Genomic DNA, 15,302 nt, shown 5'->3' with positions numbered 1-15,302 from the left:
GATGTTTTCATTAAGTATATATGTTTTTATTTGTTTGAAATAAGACAGTAAGGATATTATATAGTAATGAAACCTAATAGATTAATCCGCCAGTCAACTTGTCAAACAGTCAAATTATTGATACATTGTTTAATTATGCATCAACTCTAACGGTATATATAATGATATCTGTTTTACCCCTCAGCTCTTTTGCTGAATATGATAAAATGAGTCAACCAATAATGCAATTTTTAAACATTTCTCTTTTAAATACTTTGCATATTGTAAATCATAGTTTGCATCATTTCTGTATAATACACATGGAGGAAGTCGAAACCTTTGATTGGCCTGGTTTCTACAGAAATTAGTCATAGAAACAGAATCTTAAAAGTCATAGCAACAGAAATACCACGAGAACATTGAAGTGTTTTGATGTCTTTATTGAACACACTGAGTAAACATTCAGTGCATGGTGGAAAAAGTGTGTGAGGTCAAAGTAGGCTAAGGACTTCTCCAAAAGTAGAGAAGCATTATGTGAAGCACAAAATAGATCTCAGAGCACCTAAGATAAGAATGGTTTACTTGCATGAAAGCTTACATCGGTGAGAGCCTTGATGTTCATCAGTCCACTGTAAGACTAATAGACTATAAACAGAGAAAGCTGAGTGCTGCTGCTCTTTTAATGAGTCTGCGTCCTGCAAGACCTGCAGAAATCTCTGGAACATGATAATATCTGGTTTACAACCTAAAAACACTAAACAAGAACAACTAACCTCATAGCTGTCCTCATCCCATCTGTGAAGTATGGTTGGAAGGCCACTATGTTTTGGGATAATCAGTGATATAAACACTTTTATGTGTACTAGTAGGCCCTCATGTCCAACAGGGTTTGGGGGATGACCCAGAGCACAGGAGACATTAATAACATAAAAACCTCAACTAGACATCCATCATAGCCGTAGATTTAGGTACTTTCAGAAAATATGACATGTCCAGACCAACATTTGAGGAGATTTCCCTCATGGAGCTCAGAGGAATATTTCTTGTAGTGAAAAAAAAGTAAAACCCCAAAATTCAGTTCATGCATTCTTGCATACAAACAGTACAGATATGACTCATGTGCTTATATCTTGTAGTTCAACAAAAAAATGAAAATGCTATTTGGTACTTACTCCCAACTAATTAACAACCTAGTCTCAACTTACTCTTTCAGAAATAAATGATATAAAGTGTGTGTGTGTGTGTGTGTGTTTGTGTGTGTTCGTATAATGACATGGGTATGACACAGGTATTACAAGGAGAGGGTGACTTATGAGCACATAACCCATGTCCCCATTTTTCAAAACACTTATAAATCATACAGAATGAGTTTTTTTGAGAAAGTAAAAATGCACAAAGTTTCCTGTGAGGGTTAGGGTTAGGTGTAGGGTTGGTGAAGGGACAAACTGACAGTTTGTACAGTATAAAAACCATTACACCTATGGGATGAACACACTTTACACAAAAACAAACGTGTGTGTGTGTGTGTGTGAGTGTGTGTGTGTGTGTGTGTGTGTGTGTGTGAGTGTGTGTGTGCGTGTGTGTGTGTGTGTGTGTACCTACTTAACCACATTTCTGGGGACAAATTTGTAACAAAAGTGAGACAAACCTAACAACATTACCAAAAACCTACATTTTTGGGTACGTCCTCATTTGTAAAACTGGTGTAAAAATAAAGTCAACAAAAAAAAAATGTAATTGTAAAAATGCAGAAAGTTTTCTATGAGAGTTAGGGTTGGGTGTATGCTAAAAAGTGCATGTTTTATATATGTATATACACACACACACACACACATTGTTTTTATTAATAACAACTATTTATTTTGCTTGTAATTATATTAGTAACAGTGGTATATTTTTATTTTGTGATCACATTCATTGGAACAAAAGGCTGTTCAGAGCGTATGGTGATTTGGATCCCTGCGGCCGGATTGATGTTCTCAGGGAACTCTATGCTATCTAACAATACTCATATTAACCAGCCAGACTTGACCTCTTGACCTGGAGTGAGATATTAAATTAATACAAATAAGTGAATTAAATTGTTTGCTTTCTAAATGCATAGTTAATCACATAAAGCTGTTTAAAGATAATTTTTCATTAATAAAATTAAACCAATAATTCTCATACTTTGTGTGTGCGCTCTTCTGTGTTTTCTCCTCTTCTCTCTCTCCGTCTCCTCGGCTGAGCTCAGAATCTCAAACAGAATGTAGGTCAGCAGTCGACTCACCAATTAGAAACAGCTGTGTTTTTGTCCACAGAGTGAGCGGAGGTCAGCCATTTCTACTTTCTGTCTCATTCCTTTTCTGACTTTCCCCCGTCTCTCAGTTCCCAGTCTACAAGAGTAACGTTTACAATCCCTTTTCTCTGATTTATGATCCTGATAACACCCCAGCTCTTTCTACACTAAACACATGTGTTGTTAGAAGGAGTAGGCCGGTTCAACCAAAATGAAACATCTCTCATTATATGTTCAACTTCATTCCATTTACTGAGAACCACAGAAGATGACATGTTTCTGGCCTATAGCTCTTTTAAAATATTTAATCATTTATGGGTGAACTGAACTTTTAATGACAAAATACTAATAATAATAATAAGTTAACATGCTTGTTTTGCTGACTTGTGTTAACAACCCTTAGAATTTTTTTTGTGGCATGCAAACTTAAACGTTTGGTTTTGAACACTTGTTTTTCAAATTCTGCTGAATTGTTAACAAGAACACAAAGTTCTTGCAAGACAAAAAAAATCCAGATTGACGTGATGGCTATCATCATCGGCAGCAAACGTTTTTATAATATTTATACCTCTCATGGAATTACATTATAGCTACTACATTTCCAGTTATTGCAAATAATTAAGAAAAACATATTTATTTTTTTATTTTATTTTTTATATAAAAACACACACAACATTTTACAAAATCTTACACTTACAAAATCAGGGGAAAAAATATTTTAAATAATTAAAATTTTACAAATACTTTTATTAAGTTTTTTATTAAAATAATGAAGTTAACATACTCCTGCTAACTTATGTTAACATTGAGAAATGTGTGTATATATATATATATATATATATATATATATATGTGTGTGTGTGTGTGAGACATGCAACTTTGTTCTAAACACTTGTTTTTAAAATTTCTCACAAGAAAGACATTTTTTTGGAGCATTTAAAACATTTATATCTGTCATGAAATTACATTATAGCAATAAAGTTTCCAGTTATTGCAAACAATTTTGATTTTCTTTTGTTTTATACCCCCAATATCAATAAACACTTACAAAATAAGAAAAATGTATTTAAATATTTTGCATTATGTATAAATTCTTGTTTTGAAGCTCTAAAAAGTAGCCACTTAGAAAAGAAAAGTGCAGAAGGATGACCATGGTGCCACAGCCGACCGCGCCCTGGACTTCTGCTCTATCAAACTTTGCTGGTGTCATTTAATGATAATAATTATGAACTAATTAACACCTTGCTTTGTAAAAGTCAACAAGTGAGTTGCAGAAGTATTTTAATGGGATTGTAGCTCAGAAAACGATCAGAAACCTGACTCTCAAGAACATTTCCTTTTGCTGACTTCTTCCAGAGGCAACTTTGGCAGTCATTAGTTCAGCATACGGGCTTACAGGAAGACACGCCCAGCATCCCCGCCGTCCAATCAGCAGCTCGCATTGTGTTCGTCAGACCAATGAGCGCTTTAGGGGTTGAGTCACACGCACTGTTGCTAGGGCATGGCTGCAACATTGTTACTATCACTGACTAACCAATCATGTGACTTTTCACAATGTGTCAACATCTTTCCTGTGAACTCTCTTTGAAATCTTTGATTGGATACAAATGTTTCCAGGTCCCGCCTTTAATACTTTTTTGATGTTGTGTGATTGGACGAAGAAGCCATCGCTCACTCTCAGCCTTTAGTTTATGTGCAGTCTGCTCTGCATTCACTTTTGAGAGTCTCTACGACTCAGAGCAAAGCTGTTCACATCGAGCTTTTTTTGTTTATTTGTTAATTTAGTTTCCCCCTTTGTTTTGCACCTTTTGTTAAACATTGCACTTTACGTTTTTTTTTGTTTTTTTTTTATTATTATTTTAATTTCTGTATATAGCCTACACCAGGATGGAACTGAATTCTCTTCTTCTTCTTCTTGAGGCAGCTGAGTATTTGGAAAGAAGAGACAGAGGTATATATCCTAATGATGTTTGTGTGGTCAAAGTCTTATATATATATATATATATATAGTTGTTGTTGCACTAGTTCTAAACCTCCCGGCTGAACAAGTGCATTTAATCCAAGCCCAAAAGGACGATGGCATCATAGCTATCGAACTTATAAATATTCAATAATCAGAGATCTCTGGCTTACGTGCATGTCTTTCGTCCCATCCTCTGATAAAAACTGACTTCGTTTCATTTTCCGGGTGTTTGCATGCTTTACATTAAGCTGATAGAAGCATAACAGGTCATATATGAAAACACATCAAGTGCATAACTTTCTAACTTCACCATTTGCGTTGACGTCTGTATTTAATGCTGGTTTTGTTCACTCTCTCACCAGAAGCTGAACACGGTTACGCGTCTGTTTTACCCTTCGACAATGACTTTTCCGGAAAGAAAACGAAATCCTCTTCCATTTCCAGAAAACCCCACAACAACAGGTAAATGCAGTACAGTGGCACTGATAATTAAATCATTCAAAAGATGTTTATTCTTCATGCAATCGCCATTTTTGGTTGTTGGATCTGGCTGTGTATGAATATTGCCACGCGTACAGCGTTAACTCTGCTGCTTTCTCTCTCCACTTCTGTCATCTCTTCAGCGCAGTCACTGTCACGTAGAAGCACCACACTTCTCATTGACCGACAACTTTTTGTTCTTTAGAGACGACTGCAACGACTGGTAGATTTTAAGCATTTATCACATAGGCCCGTGGTGAAGTGGCTTGGAAACTTGGATGAAAATACGCTAGAATGTTATATTTCAAGACTAAAGCTTGCATGCATACAATTTGTCAAACTTTTTTTTCATGCATTCTTGCATACAAACGCTATATGTAGAATAAATGTCCATACTTTAACTTCTCGTTGACTTTAACAAATGCACGCATTAATGTGACACATGTACATGTCATGTCATAGACAGTAGGTGTGGTCAATCTCTCACTGTTGGGTGTGGTGTGAATAGATGCAAGTCAGCTGCTGGTGAGCATTGACCCCTGGATCTGTTTTGCTGCATTAGTCTCCTTTCCTTGCAATGTCAAAGCAAAACAGCAGGAGCCTAGTGTGCAGCCCTTCCCCCTCGTATGCATAGAAAGTACTGACAAAAGGAAAACTGGAATTAGGGCTTTCCAGGACAGCTGTGATGTTTTTATTTTATTTTACCAAAACTTACTTTGGAATACTATTTGTGAAATGCTTTCCTAAATTTCATCAATGTGCTGACACTGTGGACTTTTTCTGACACTAAAAATTCTGCACGAGACTCTCTACTAACATTGTGCCTGTATTTTAATCCTGTACTTTTAACTATCATGTGCGGCAATTTCATCATGCATTATAAGGGAAACATGACATCTTTATTTTTGCAATCCTGAATGATGACGCTAGTGGTGCAGAAACTGCATGCTGCAGCTTTGGCGTACAACAAACAACAATTGATGCAGTGACCCACATATTCTGTTTTTATCTTGCATGCATTACAGTCCTTGGGTTTTGTGTGTTTTTGTTTGGAGGAAATGTAATTGCCCCATCATGCACGCCAGCATTCATACCCTGGACTAAAATAGAAATGTGTTGTAGCATGCTGAATTTCCTCTGCGTCGTTGAGTGTTTATTTTGCTTTACTTACACTGATATCAAACTAGTAGACACAGTGAAGAAATGCAAACCATTGTGTTTTATGTGCAATCTTCAATTCAGCACTGCAACAGCCAAACAGCCAGGGAGCATACATTCATTTATTCATGCATTCGTTACAATTGAAAATGCATTATTTTTGACATTGCACATTATAGGGTTCAGCGATAATTTGTTGAATAAAGTGCCTTTATTGCATTGTTTTACTGTAAAACATTTTATTTATTTATTTTGGAGTGTCTTGTCTTTACATTATATTACGAATTGTTTTTACCCAGAAATCACATTAATAGATGTTTTTTTTTATAATATTGTTAAATTATTTTAATTAACTAATGTTATTAAATTATTCTAAATATTTTTTTTTTCCATGAACATAGCCTTTGATGCTGACATGGCATAACATGATGAATGTTTATACGAATCACCATTAATTAATTAATTATATTATGGATTATAAAAGCATTACTGTTGTTGGCAGTTGTTCGTTGTTCACTCTTGCCCCTTTAATTTCTATTTTAATATAGTGTATTTTTATTTTTTTAGTACTTTTAAAGTAAAAAGTCAGTGTTCTTCTTTCTGATTTATTATTATTATTATTATTATTAGCTGAACTCATCTATGCGTTTGTTTATTTCCTGTTCAGGTCATCACACAATGAGCTGGAAAAACACAGGTAAGAATATTCCTGATATACCCGACATTTATCTTTGAGAGGGCTTTAAGGTCGAGCGTGTTTTCATGTGTGAGATTTGTTTCCCTCGTGCTGATATCTTGGGAGTTTGCTCGTCACATGCTTGAGTTTAAAGAATTGATTACTTCTCCTCTTTGAGAAATATGTTCAGTCATGTCCTTCCTCAGAATGGACCATTAGGAAAAACAGGAAAACCATACAGGCAAGTTTATGACACACTTTTGGAAAGATGAATAGAAATACAAAGGAGAAAACAATGTCATGCAGTTTTCTGGAGCATCATATTTTTAGTTAATGCTTTTAAGTCATAATTAATCAAAGATACGAGAGGCCATGCTATACAGTGAATACAGTCATACTGTGGCTGGATATTGTTGTTCGAAGGATGCACAGCCTTCTTGGTTTGAAAGGTTTTATAATTTATGTTTGTGCATGACACTGAGGTCTGTCTGCCTTATTAAAGCAATGTAAAATTAAAATTATGACAATTCTTTACAGAGAAAGAGAAAATGAATATGTTTGGCACTTCTTAATAATGATAATAATACATTTCATTTGTACAGTTGTATAGGACACTTTACAAAATAATCAAATTGTTCAGAAAATACAGAAGTACACACAAAGTACATCAATCAGTGTCAGATATGAAAACTAAAAGAATTCTAAAAGCTCTATTACATGCACACGCGCGCGCGCACGCACGCACACACACGTGCACGCACGAACGTAAACGCGTACGCACGCAAACACACACGTGCATGCACGCATAAACAGGCACGCACACGCGCATTCACACTCGCACGCACGCACGCTCTCTCTCTCTCTCTCTCTCACACACACACACACACACACAAAGTACAGAACCATACTTTTTATATAGAATATAAATTATACTGTACATTGATCATTAATGTTAGTTCATAGTTCTGTAACCAATAATAACAGATGCAATTTTCACATTTAAAAAAATGTATTATTATTATTTTAATCAATACACTCTAACATAAAAGCATCTTTAGATGGAAACCCATTTCAGGGGCTCCATGCAGAGAGGATCTCTAATCATATCCATTGTGTTTGGATTTTTATTTGTATTCTTTCAGGTGTTTTTGGCTTTTTATGTCAAGCATTCAATAACAACATTTGCCACTCAAGTAAAAGCGTGTTAGAAAGCCCTTTGGCAGGAGTTACTGCTATCAGAGATCTTGCTTCTTTAATTTCTTTCAAACATTCTCCAGCTTTATCAAGGTGCATGGGGATTGTTTTGTGAACAGCTGCAGTGTTATTATACAGATGTTCGGTTGGATTGAGATCTGTAGGTCCACTTGGACATATTTAACCTTTCTAGTTTCAAGTCCAGCTTTGTTTTGTCCTGCCTTTGCTGTGTACTCTGGGTTATCAAAACTATAAAGTATATTCCAAGTTGCAGTGCCCTTCCTCAATTATTGGCACCCATTATGAATTTCAAAGAAATAATGCACATAATAATTCCAGTATGTTCCCACATGAGAGAGGACCTTACTGAGCACAGACTGCAGTGCTGCTTTAATTTAATCTAAGTGCATGTTTTAATAAATGCTTTCCGCGTCAGAGACCCACAGTAAAAGGTGATTTTGAGAGCTTCAGTGATTATTCTGTGATTGGAGCATTCTATTGCTCTGTCTGCTTTCGGTGTGCAGTTTATTAACAGTTAATAAACTCCTTATTTGCTGCTCATTAATAATAGTTAGTAGGTAGTTAGGTATGGGGTTTAGGATCTAAAATATGCTCATGCAGAATAAGGCTCTTAATGAGTACTAATAAACAGCCAATATGCAAGTAATATGCATGCTAATAAGCAGTTAGTTAATAGCGAGACTTGTTTTTATGCTCCGATAGCAACATTACACACTAGCTAAAGCTGAAATGGTGAAAAAAGGCATAATGTGAGCAGTCCTCTTACATGCAGCTGCAATCACCATCTCATTAATCTAGTTAATCTTAGTCACGACTGCACCGCATCAAACCTGCAAGCTTTGTGTCGGCAGACCACAGCATCCTGAATCAGAAGATCTAAATTTATCCCAGGCTAATTCTTCACTGCAGCCTGTTCTTTATTTGCAGACGTGCCAAACTGCGCTTGTACCTGGAGCAGCTGAAACGGCTCGTGCCTTTGGGTCCTGACAGCTCCCGTCACACCACACTGAGTCTGCTCAAACGAGCCAAGATGCACATCAAGGTACGAACGAATCAGCGTGTTTCTGTGTGAGAGCAGCTGGAAGCAGTGTCAGTCAGAGAGGAAGTTCGTCAGGGACTGTCTACGGGAAGATTACGTCACTCTCAGATGACTCCACAGATACTGACATCATTTACTCCGGCTTAAAATGATGTTTTGAATTAAGATTCATGTTAATATTTTTGGGTGGGATGAAGAAAACGTTTTTGGGTGATACTATTGTCCTCGTTAAACGAATGAAATTCTGTGTAAAGACTTACGTTGTTAGAAAAGATTTCTACATGGACTAAATGCTGTTCATTTTTAACTTCTTATTCATCAAAGAATCCTGAAAAAGTATCACAGGCTCCAAAAACATCTGTTTCCAACACAAGGATCTTGTGAAATGCTGAAAATTCAGCTTTGATCACAGGATTAAATTAAATGTCAAAGTATATTAGAATAGAAAACCATAATTTGTTTTTATATAGCCTTTTTTAATCCAATGTTTAATCATAAAACATTAAAGATCTTACTGATCCCAAACTTTTAAACGGCAGGGTTTATTAAAGCTTAGCAGGAACAGTTTGTTTCCCAACATTCTTTAAAATCTCTTTTGTGTTCAGCGGAAGAAACAAGCTCAAATGAAGGGTGAGCAAATGATGACAGGACTTACATTTTATGGAGAATTATCCCAAGATCTTTTAAAAGATAATACTTGTGCATTAACATGTTTTGAAGCGTACACCCAATGATATCTTGAGCATCACTTAATTTAAACTTTCTTTAAATAGGCCTAGTACTTTTCGAAAGAGCTAGAGTTTTCTTTTCTTTATCACAGGCACTTCTATAAGTCCCTGATTCATTTATCTCTGAACACAGGGAAGTGTTCCGCCGCTGGTTTCTTTTCTGTTAGTTCGTGTTTGAGCACAGCTGTGGGGTTTCCTGCGTGCTGCAAAGATTTGTGTTTGTCAATGTGACCGTTTGCCTTTTCCAGCTCAGAAGGAACAGCTCTTGCACGCTCACGCTGACTGTTCGATGACGCAGGTCATGAAGTGTGGTGTCTGTGGTTTGATCAGTGGAACATGTGTTCTGCAGAAGCTGGAGGAACAGGACAGGAAGGCTCTGAACATGAAGGAGCAGCTGCAGAGAGAACACCGCTACCTCAAACGGCGTCTGGAGCAGCTGTCTGTGCAGGGCTTGGAGCGCGTTCGCACGGACAGCATGGGCTCCACCATCTACACCGACTCTGAGCAAGGTACAGCACAGCTGACAGATCACCAGCTAAGAGACGTGAAACGAGTTCTGAAGCAGAGCTGTTATAACACAGCTGTAAACCACAGCTTCACCAGCCTCAGTGCTTTTATAAACCGGTTATTCCATAAACCTAGTAAGGTTTCACAAAATAAAACGTATTCTTCCGCCAAACAATGTAGTTCCCCAGAAACAGTTGTGGTTGTTACAAAGTGGTTGCCGAGCAACACACCGAAGTAAACAAAGGTGTGTGTGTTACTTTGTAAAACAGCTGCGAACACATCTCAGCCAATCAGAACTATCCACTTTATAAATCAGGCTTATCATAAGACTGAATATTCCTTTATTGGTCAGATCACTGCTGATGAGTTTTAATTTCTCTGTGTGTGTGTACAGAAGTGGACGTGGACATCGAGGGGATGGAGTTCACAGCAGGTGAAGGTGAGAGCGTGCACAGTGTTAGTGATGGAGAAGACCACTACAGCCTGCAGAGCAGCTCCAGCGATGGAGGACACCATCCACACTCCTGCAGACTACAGGCTCACATCTGCTAGACGAGTGTGACCTCCCCATCATACACATCAGCCGTCCTCACAGCTGGCAGGATGCACCTGGCTGATTTACACTCCTCGGGAAACTCGCAACTCTTGCTATGCTTTATATCAAACCCTCCCCAACACCACAAATACACAGACGAGCAGTATGTGGTTTAGAAAGAACATGTGTGTGGTAATGCAGTTTTAACTCGTCTCTTCTGATGTCAGACAGCCTCTTAACTCCAAGGGAATTGGCTTGCTTATGTGATTCTACTGTGGATTTCTGGCCGCGTTTACACTTGCAGAAAATCAGATTTGTTTATAACTAACATCAGAATTCTTCGCACATTTATAAACACAAAAATCAATTTTATCGCCGCCGTTCTGATTTACATGATCAGATTACTTTTTTCAAGTAACTAGTACATTAAGAGTTTTTTTTCTATTTAAAACAAATAAAGAGGCTCAGCCCATGTGAAATAAAGTAACACAAAAGTAACGCATTACATTCCATAAACTGTAACTAAGTAACACAATTAGTTACTTTCCCCGACACTGCTTCATCTGAGCCACTCCAAACATTCAGGAAGCTGTCCTGTGATTTCATGAATTAAAATAGGTTCTACTGAACTCTAAATAGTATTTTTGAACAGCAACGTGATCATTATTCTATTGTGAATGTAAACGCTGTGTCGTGTCTTATATGATTATAAACAAAAGGGGAAAAAACATATATGATCAAAAGATCAGATCAGTGCATTAATGTAAACGCTGCCACAAAACAAACAAAGGTGCGGAGTAAATCTATGCTATCTAGGTAGGCAGCTCACTAGGTTTGTGAATCAGTTCATCTTGCATCATGGGTTTGAAGAGGATTCTTGTGTGGTTCCTAAGAAAAGTGCAAGTTGTAGCATCATGCACACTAATAGACTAACGGAGCAGGAGCGAGAGGACAAAACTAAAGGGCACTTCTAGGAATCCGTGGATTCTATTTCAGCATTTACCTCTGTGTAGAAGTCTTTATCTAAAACTATCAGTAGTAAATGATGTAGCAGTAAACTTGGAAAGCTGATGAACTGATTCTGGCACAAGTCTGAAAGACGTGAGAAGATGAACAGAGCTGTTTTGTTTCAGTTGTGTGTATTACACTCAAACCGACAAGTTAAAACTGCATGACCGGCCGTGCATGTAAAGTTACTGTCAGAAAATCATACTGATGCTTTTCTTCATTTCCCCGTAACGTACTCGCATAATTCCTGACGCCTTTATTCTTCAGCAGTATATATATGCAGTGCATTGTGCAATACTCCATGTATGAATGAAGAAGGTTCTTAATGCTGGGAATCCCAGCTCTTCTGAGACCCAAATAAAAAGAAACAGAAAAATATACATATATATATTTGAAAAAAGGAAGAAAAAAACAAGTGTAGTTTATATTTTCTGTAGTGCTTTTGTAGTATATTTTCCAAATAGAAGAGTATATGAGAATGACAGGAAGTGAGGCCAGACTAATGTTTGGGAGAGCTCTGTCACGCTGTGCCTTGACTCGTCTTAGCCTTGTTTCTGTGATCCATCCCTCCGAACCAGCACGACCTGCCAGCTTCCATCCTCAGAACAGATTGATGAGGAACATGACTTAGTCACCTCTGACCTTCATCAAAACTACTTTGTTCTGTCATGCATCATCCTGAACAACACTGGTCATCTTCTCCTGTGGCAGCTCGTCTCACCTAAACAACTCTGCTCTTGAGGCTCTTTCCATTTTTATTACCCTGTCTTGTTATTATCATCCTCATTTCTAAGATGTGTTTTGTATTTCAAACAATGAATCGGAAGACCTTGGGAGAAGAGCATTGGAATCAATCATTAATGGCAGCTGGAGTCTCCCAGAGGTAGATCCTGTTCTTTAGTGTTAAAGTATCTGATCTTCTGCCTATAAACGCAAAGAGACCGCAATAAGAGTCTTGTGTTTGCAAAAGTGTGCGGTGTTGTATTAGAAAGCAGCACTGTTTCACAATTATGGTGCATATTGTGACCAACGCGTTTTTTTGTTTGTTTTTGTTTTATTCTCTCCATTCTATGCAAACACTTAAAGGATTATGGAAGCCCATTTCTGCCACAGAAAAACGCAAAAAATAATAATTTTAACCAAATTGTTTTTTAATAAACTCAGAATTCTCAGAATTGTTTTATCAGAGTTGTCAGTGAAAACTTAACTCAGAGTTTACTTCTTGTAATTTATTTTGTGTTTTGTTTCCACCATGTAATAAAACATTTAAATTGAGTCTTTTTATGTCACAATTCGGATTTCTTTTTTCTTGCAATTGTGAGTTTATGTCTCACAACAATGACATTTCTTCTGAGAATTGCACGTTTTTATATATTATTTTATGCATTATAATATTCTGTCTTTTTATTTTGTGGCAGAAACTGGCTTCCAAAAAAAGTTATATTTTTATTTTTTTTATATTGTTTTATTCTGTTTAGTTTTATATATATATATATATATATATATATATATATATAATATTTTTTTTTTTTTTTTAAGCTACATTTTAATGAAGAGTTTACATTAATGTCATGGAAATGCCAGACTGTTGTAGCAAAACTATTCTTTTTTCGGTGTGTGCTGATCAAGTGTCTTGTTAAATCAAGAACCCTCTTGCACAGAACCTCCCATTAACACGCTTTGATTGAGAGTTCAGAGAATTGATCAAATCTCTACGAGACTGTAGCTTTCATTGGGATTATCACAGAAGTCACACGCCAAACACGTGAAATCAAGCTCAAGCCAGTTTCCAGTGTGATGAAAGAAATACTTTGTGACAGACACAGGACTATTCAGTGGCTGCAGGGTTTTCCAAAAGCTTTAAAACACTAAAATGAGGGTCAGATATAATTAATCGGAAAGTGCAAGGTGTCCAAGAATCTGAAATGTGTGTTCCATCACTCAGCACAAAACAAAAAGATTAAATGAAACTTTGTGTTTGCTGGGCCATGCAGAATTTTTGATTGTGAATATTAAATTCAATGCAGCAGGAAAAGTAGACCAGAGTGAACAAGAAAAAAATATATAACTTTATAAAAATTCCTTTTACGTTTGTTGTATAAAAGCACCAGAAGAGAGAAAGAGAAAGATTCCCGCCATATAAATTCTATTAGATAAAGACTTTTATTTTTCTATCCGCTCCCAATGTTGTGAGGCATCAGATTTCTATCTTTGTATGAATATAGATTTATGACCTATATTTTCTGCTCACTTTCCTCTCCCCTGCTTGTATTAGTTCTGTGTTAATGGAGCAGTTTGTGGACAGGTCTGTGTGCGGCGTAGCTTACAGAACGCTTGCGTTTTAGCATGAGAGAAACTTGCGGAAAGAGAAAACTGAGAAAGGGAGGGTTCTGTGCCGGAGACCTGTGAACAGATGTCCTTTTAGAAAACAAGTTATATGCATTCAGATGTTGTATAATATTGTAAAGGTGTGTTTTTTTTCATTATGTGTGTGCGTGTGTGTGTACATACTCATATTTACCTGGTGCTGGCTATGTTAGAGCCCACACTCTGAGGTATTATGTATTCTTGTATTGTAATATAATTGATCAATGTTAATAAAATGTTTTATACTGTACATACTGGCTCGGCTTGCTGCTTCTTTGTAATTATTTGTGAAGTTTACTAGCAATTTATAAGTGGAATTTGTTTAAAAGTGAACTTTTTTCATACAAAGTGTTTTAAAGTTTGGGGCATATTAATGAACTAAATAAAATGGTACAGTATAGTGGTCAAGTTGTTCCACCTTTTACTCCAGAGTTGACCGTAAAATGTCTACAAAAGGACACAAGCGCTGTCACACCACGACCACAACTGCTTAACATTGTCAAGTCAAGTCACCTTTATTTATATAGTGCTTTAAACAAAATACATTGCATCAAAGCAACTGAACAACATTCATTAGGAAAACAGTGTCTCAATAATGCAGAATGCAGTTCATCATTGAATTTAGTGATGTCGTCATTTCAGCTCAGTTTAAATAGTGTCTGTGCATTTATTTGCAATCAAGTCAATGATATCGCTGTAGATGAAGGTGACCCCAACTAAGCAAGCCAGAGGCGACAGCGGCAAGGAACCGAAACTCCATCGGTGACAGAATGGAGAAAAAACCAGGCTCAGTTGGGGTCAGTTCTCCTCTGACCAGACGAAACCAGTAGTTCAATTCCAGGCTGCAGCAAAGTCAGATTGTGCAGAAGAATCATCTGTTTCCTGTGGTCTTGTCCTGGTGCTCCTCTGAGACAAGGTCTTTACAGGGGATCTGTATCTGGGCTCTAGTTGTCCTGGTCTCCGCTGTCTTTCAGGGATGTAGAGGTCCTTTCTAGGTGCTGATCCACCATCTGGTCTGGATACGTACTGGATCCGGGTGACTGCAGTGACCCTCTGATCTGGACACAGACTGGATCTGGTGGCTACGGTGACCTCGGAATAAGAGAGAAACAGACAAATATTACTGTAGATGCCATTCTTCTAATGATGTAGCAAGTACATCGGGTGTTATGTGAAGTGTTCCCGGTTCCGGTTTGCCGAATTAATGCAGCCTAAAGATCCTTCAACGAATTTGGATGGAGCACTCCCTACAAAAATGTTTCATCCTGCAAAAAACAAACTATTAAAATTTACTTAAATCGAATAACTTATTTGGAAAAGAAATGAATCATACATACCGACAGTTGGTCAGCAAGACAAGTTGAATGGT

General features: G+C 37.1%; 1 protein-coding gene across 2 annotated transcripts; it reads left to right on the top strand.

Annotated features, from left to right (window-relative positions):
- Window positions 1-3,930: 3,930 nt before the first annotated feature.
- On the top strand, window positions 3,931-14,183 carry LOC127951317 (max dimerization protein 4). 2 transcript variants are annotated; one of them, XM_052549192.1, is made up of 6 exons: window positions 3,931-4,208; window positions 4,583-4,682; window positions 6,526-6,555; window positions 8,677-8,791; window positions 9,866-10,025; window positions 10,418-14,183. In XM_052549192.1, exons 1-6 carry the CDS (start codon window positions 4,145-4,147, stop codon window positions 10,573-10,575), a joined length of 627 nt encoding a protein of 208 aa, XP_052405152.1. In that variant the 5' UTR covers window positions 3,931-4,144; the 3' UTR covers window positions 10,576-14,183. The 2 variants fall into 2 exon arrangements, with proteins under 2 accessions (XP_052405152.1, XP_052405228.1); XM_052549268.1 differs by having other exon boundaries at window positions 3,966-4,208; window positions 4,586-4,682.
- Window positions 14,184-15,302: the final 1,119 nt, after the last annotated feature.

Source organism: Carassius gibelio, chromosome A1 (assembly GCF_023724105.1).
Source record: "Carassius gibelio isolate Cgi1373 ecotype wild population from Czech Republic chromosome A1, carGib1.2-hapl.c, whole genome shotgun sequence".
In the NCBI taxonomy this organism is placed as follows: domain Eukaryota; kingdom Metazoa; phylum Chordata; class Actinopteri; order Cypriniformes; family Cyprinidae; genus Carassius; species Carassius gibelio.
The sequence above is the reverse complement of the archived record's forward strand: the minus strand, read 5'-3'. Positions and strand labels throughout refer to the sequence as shown.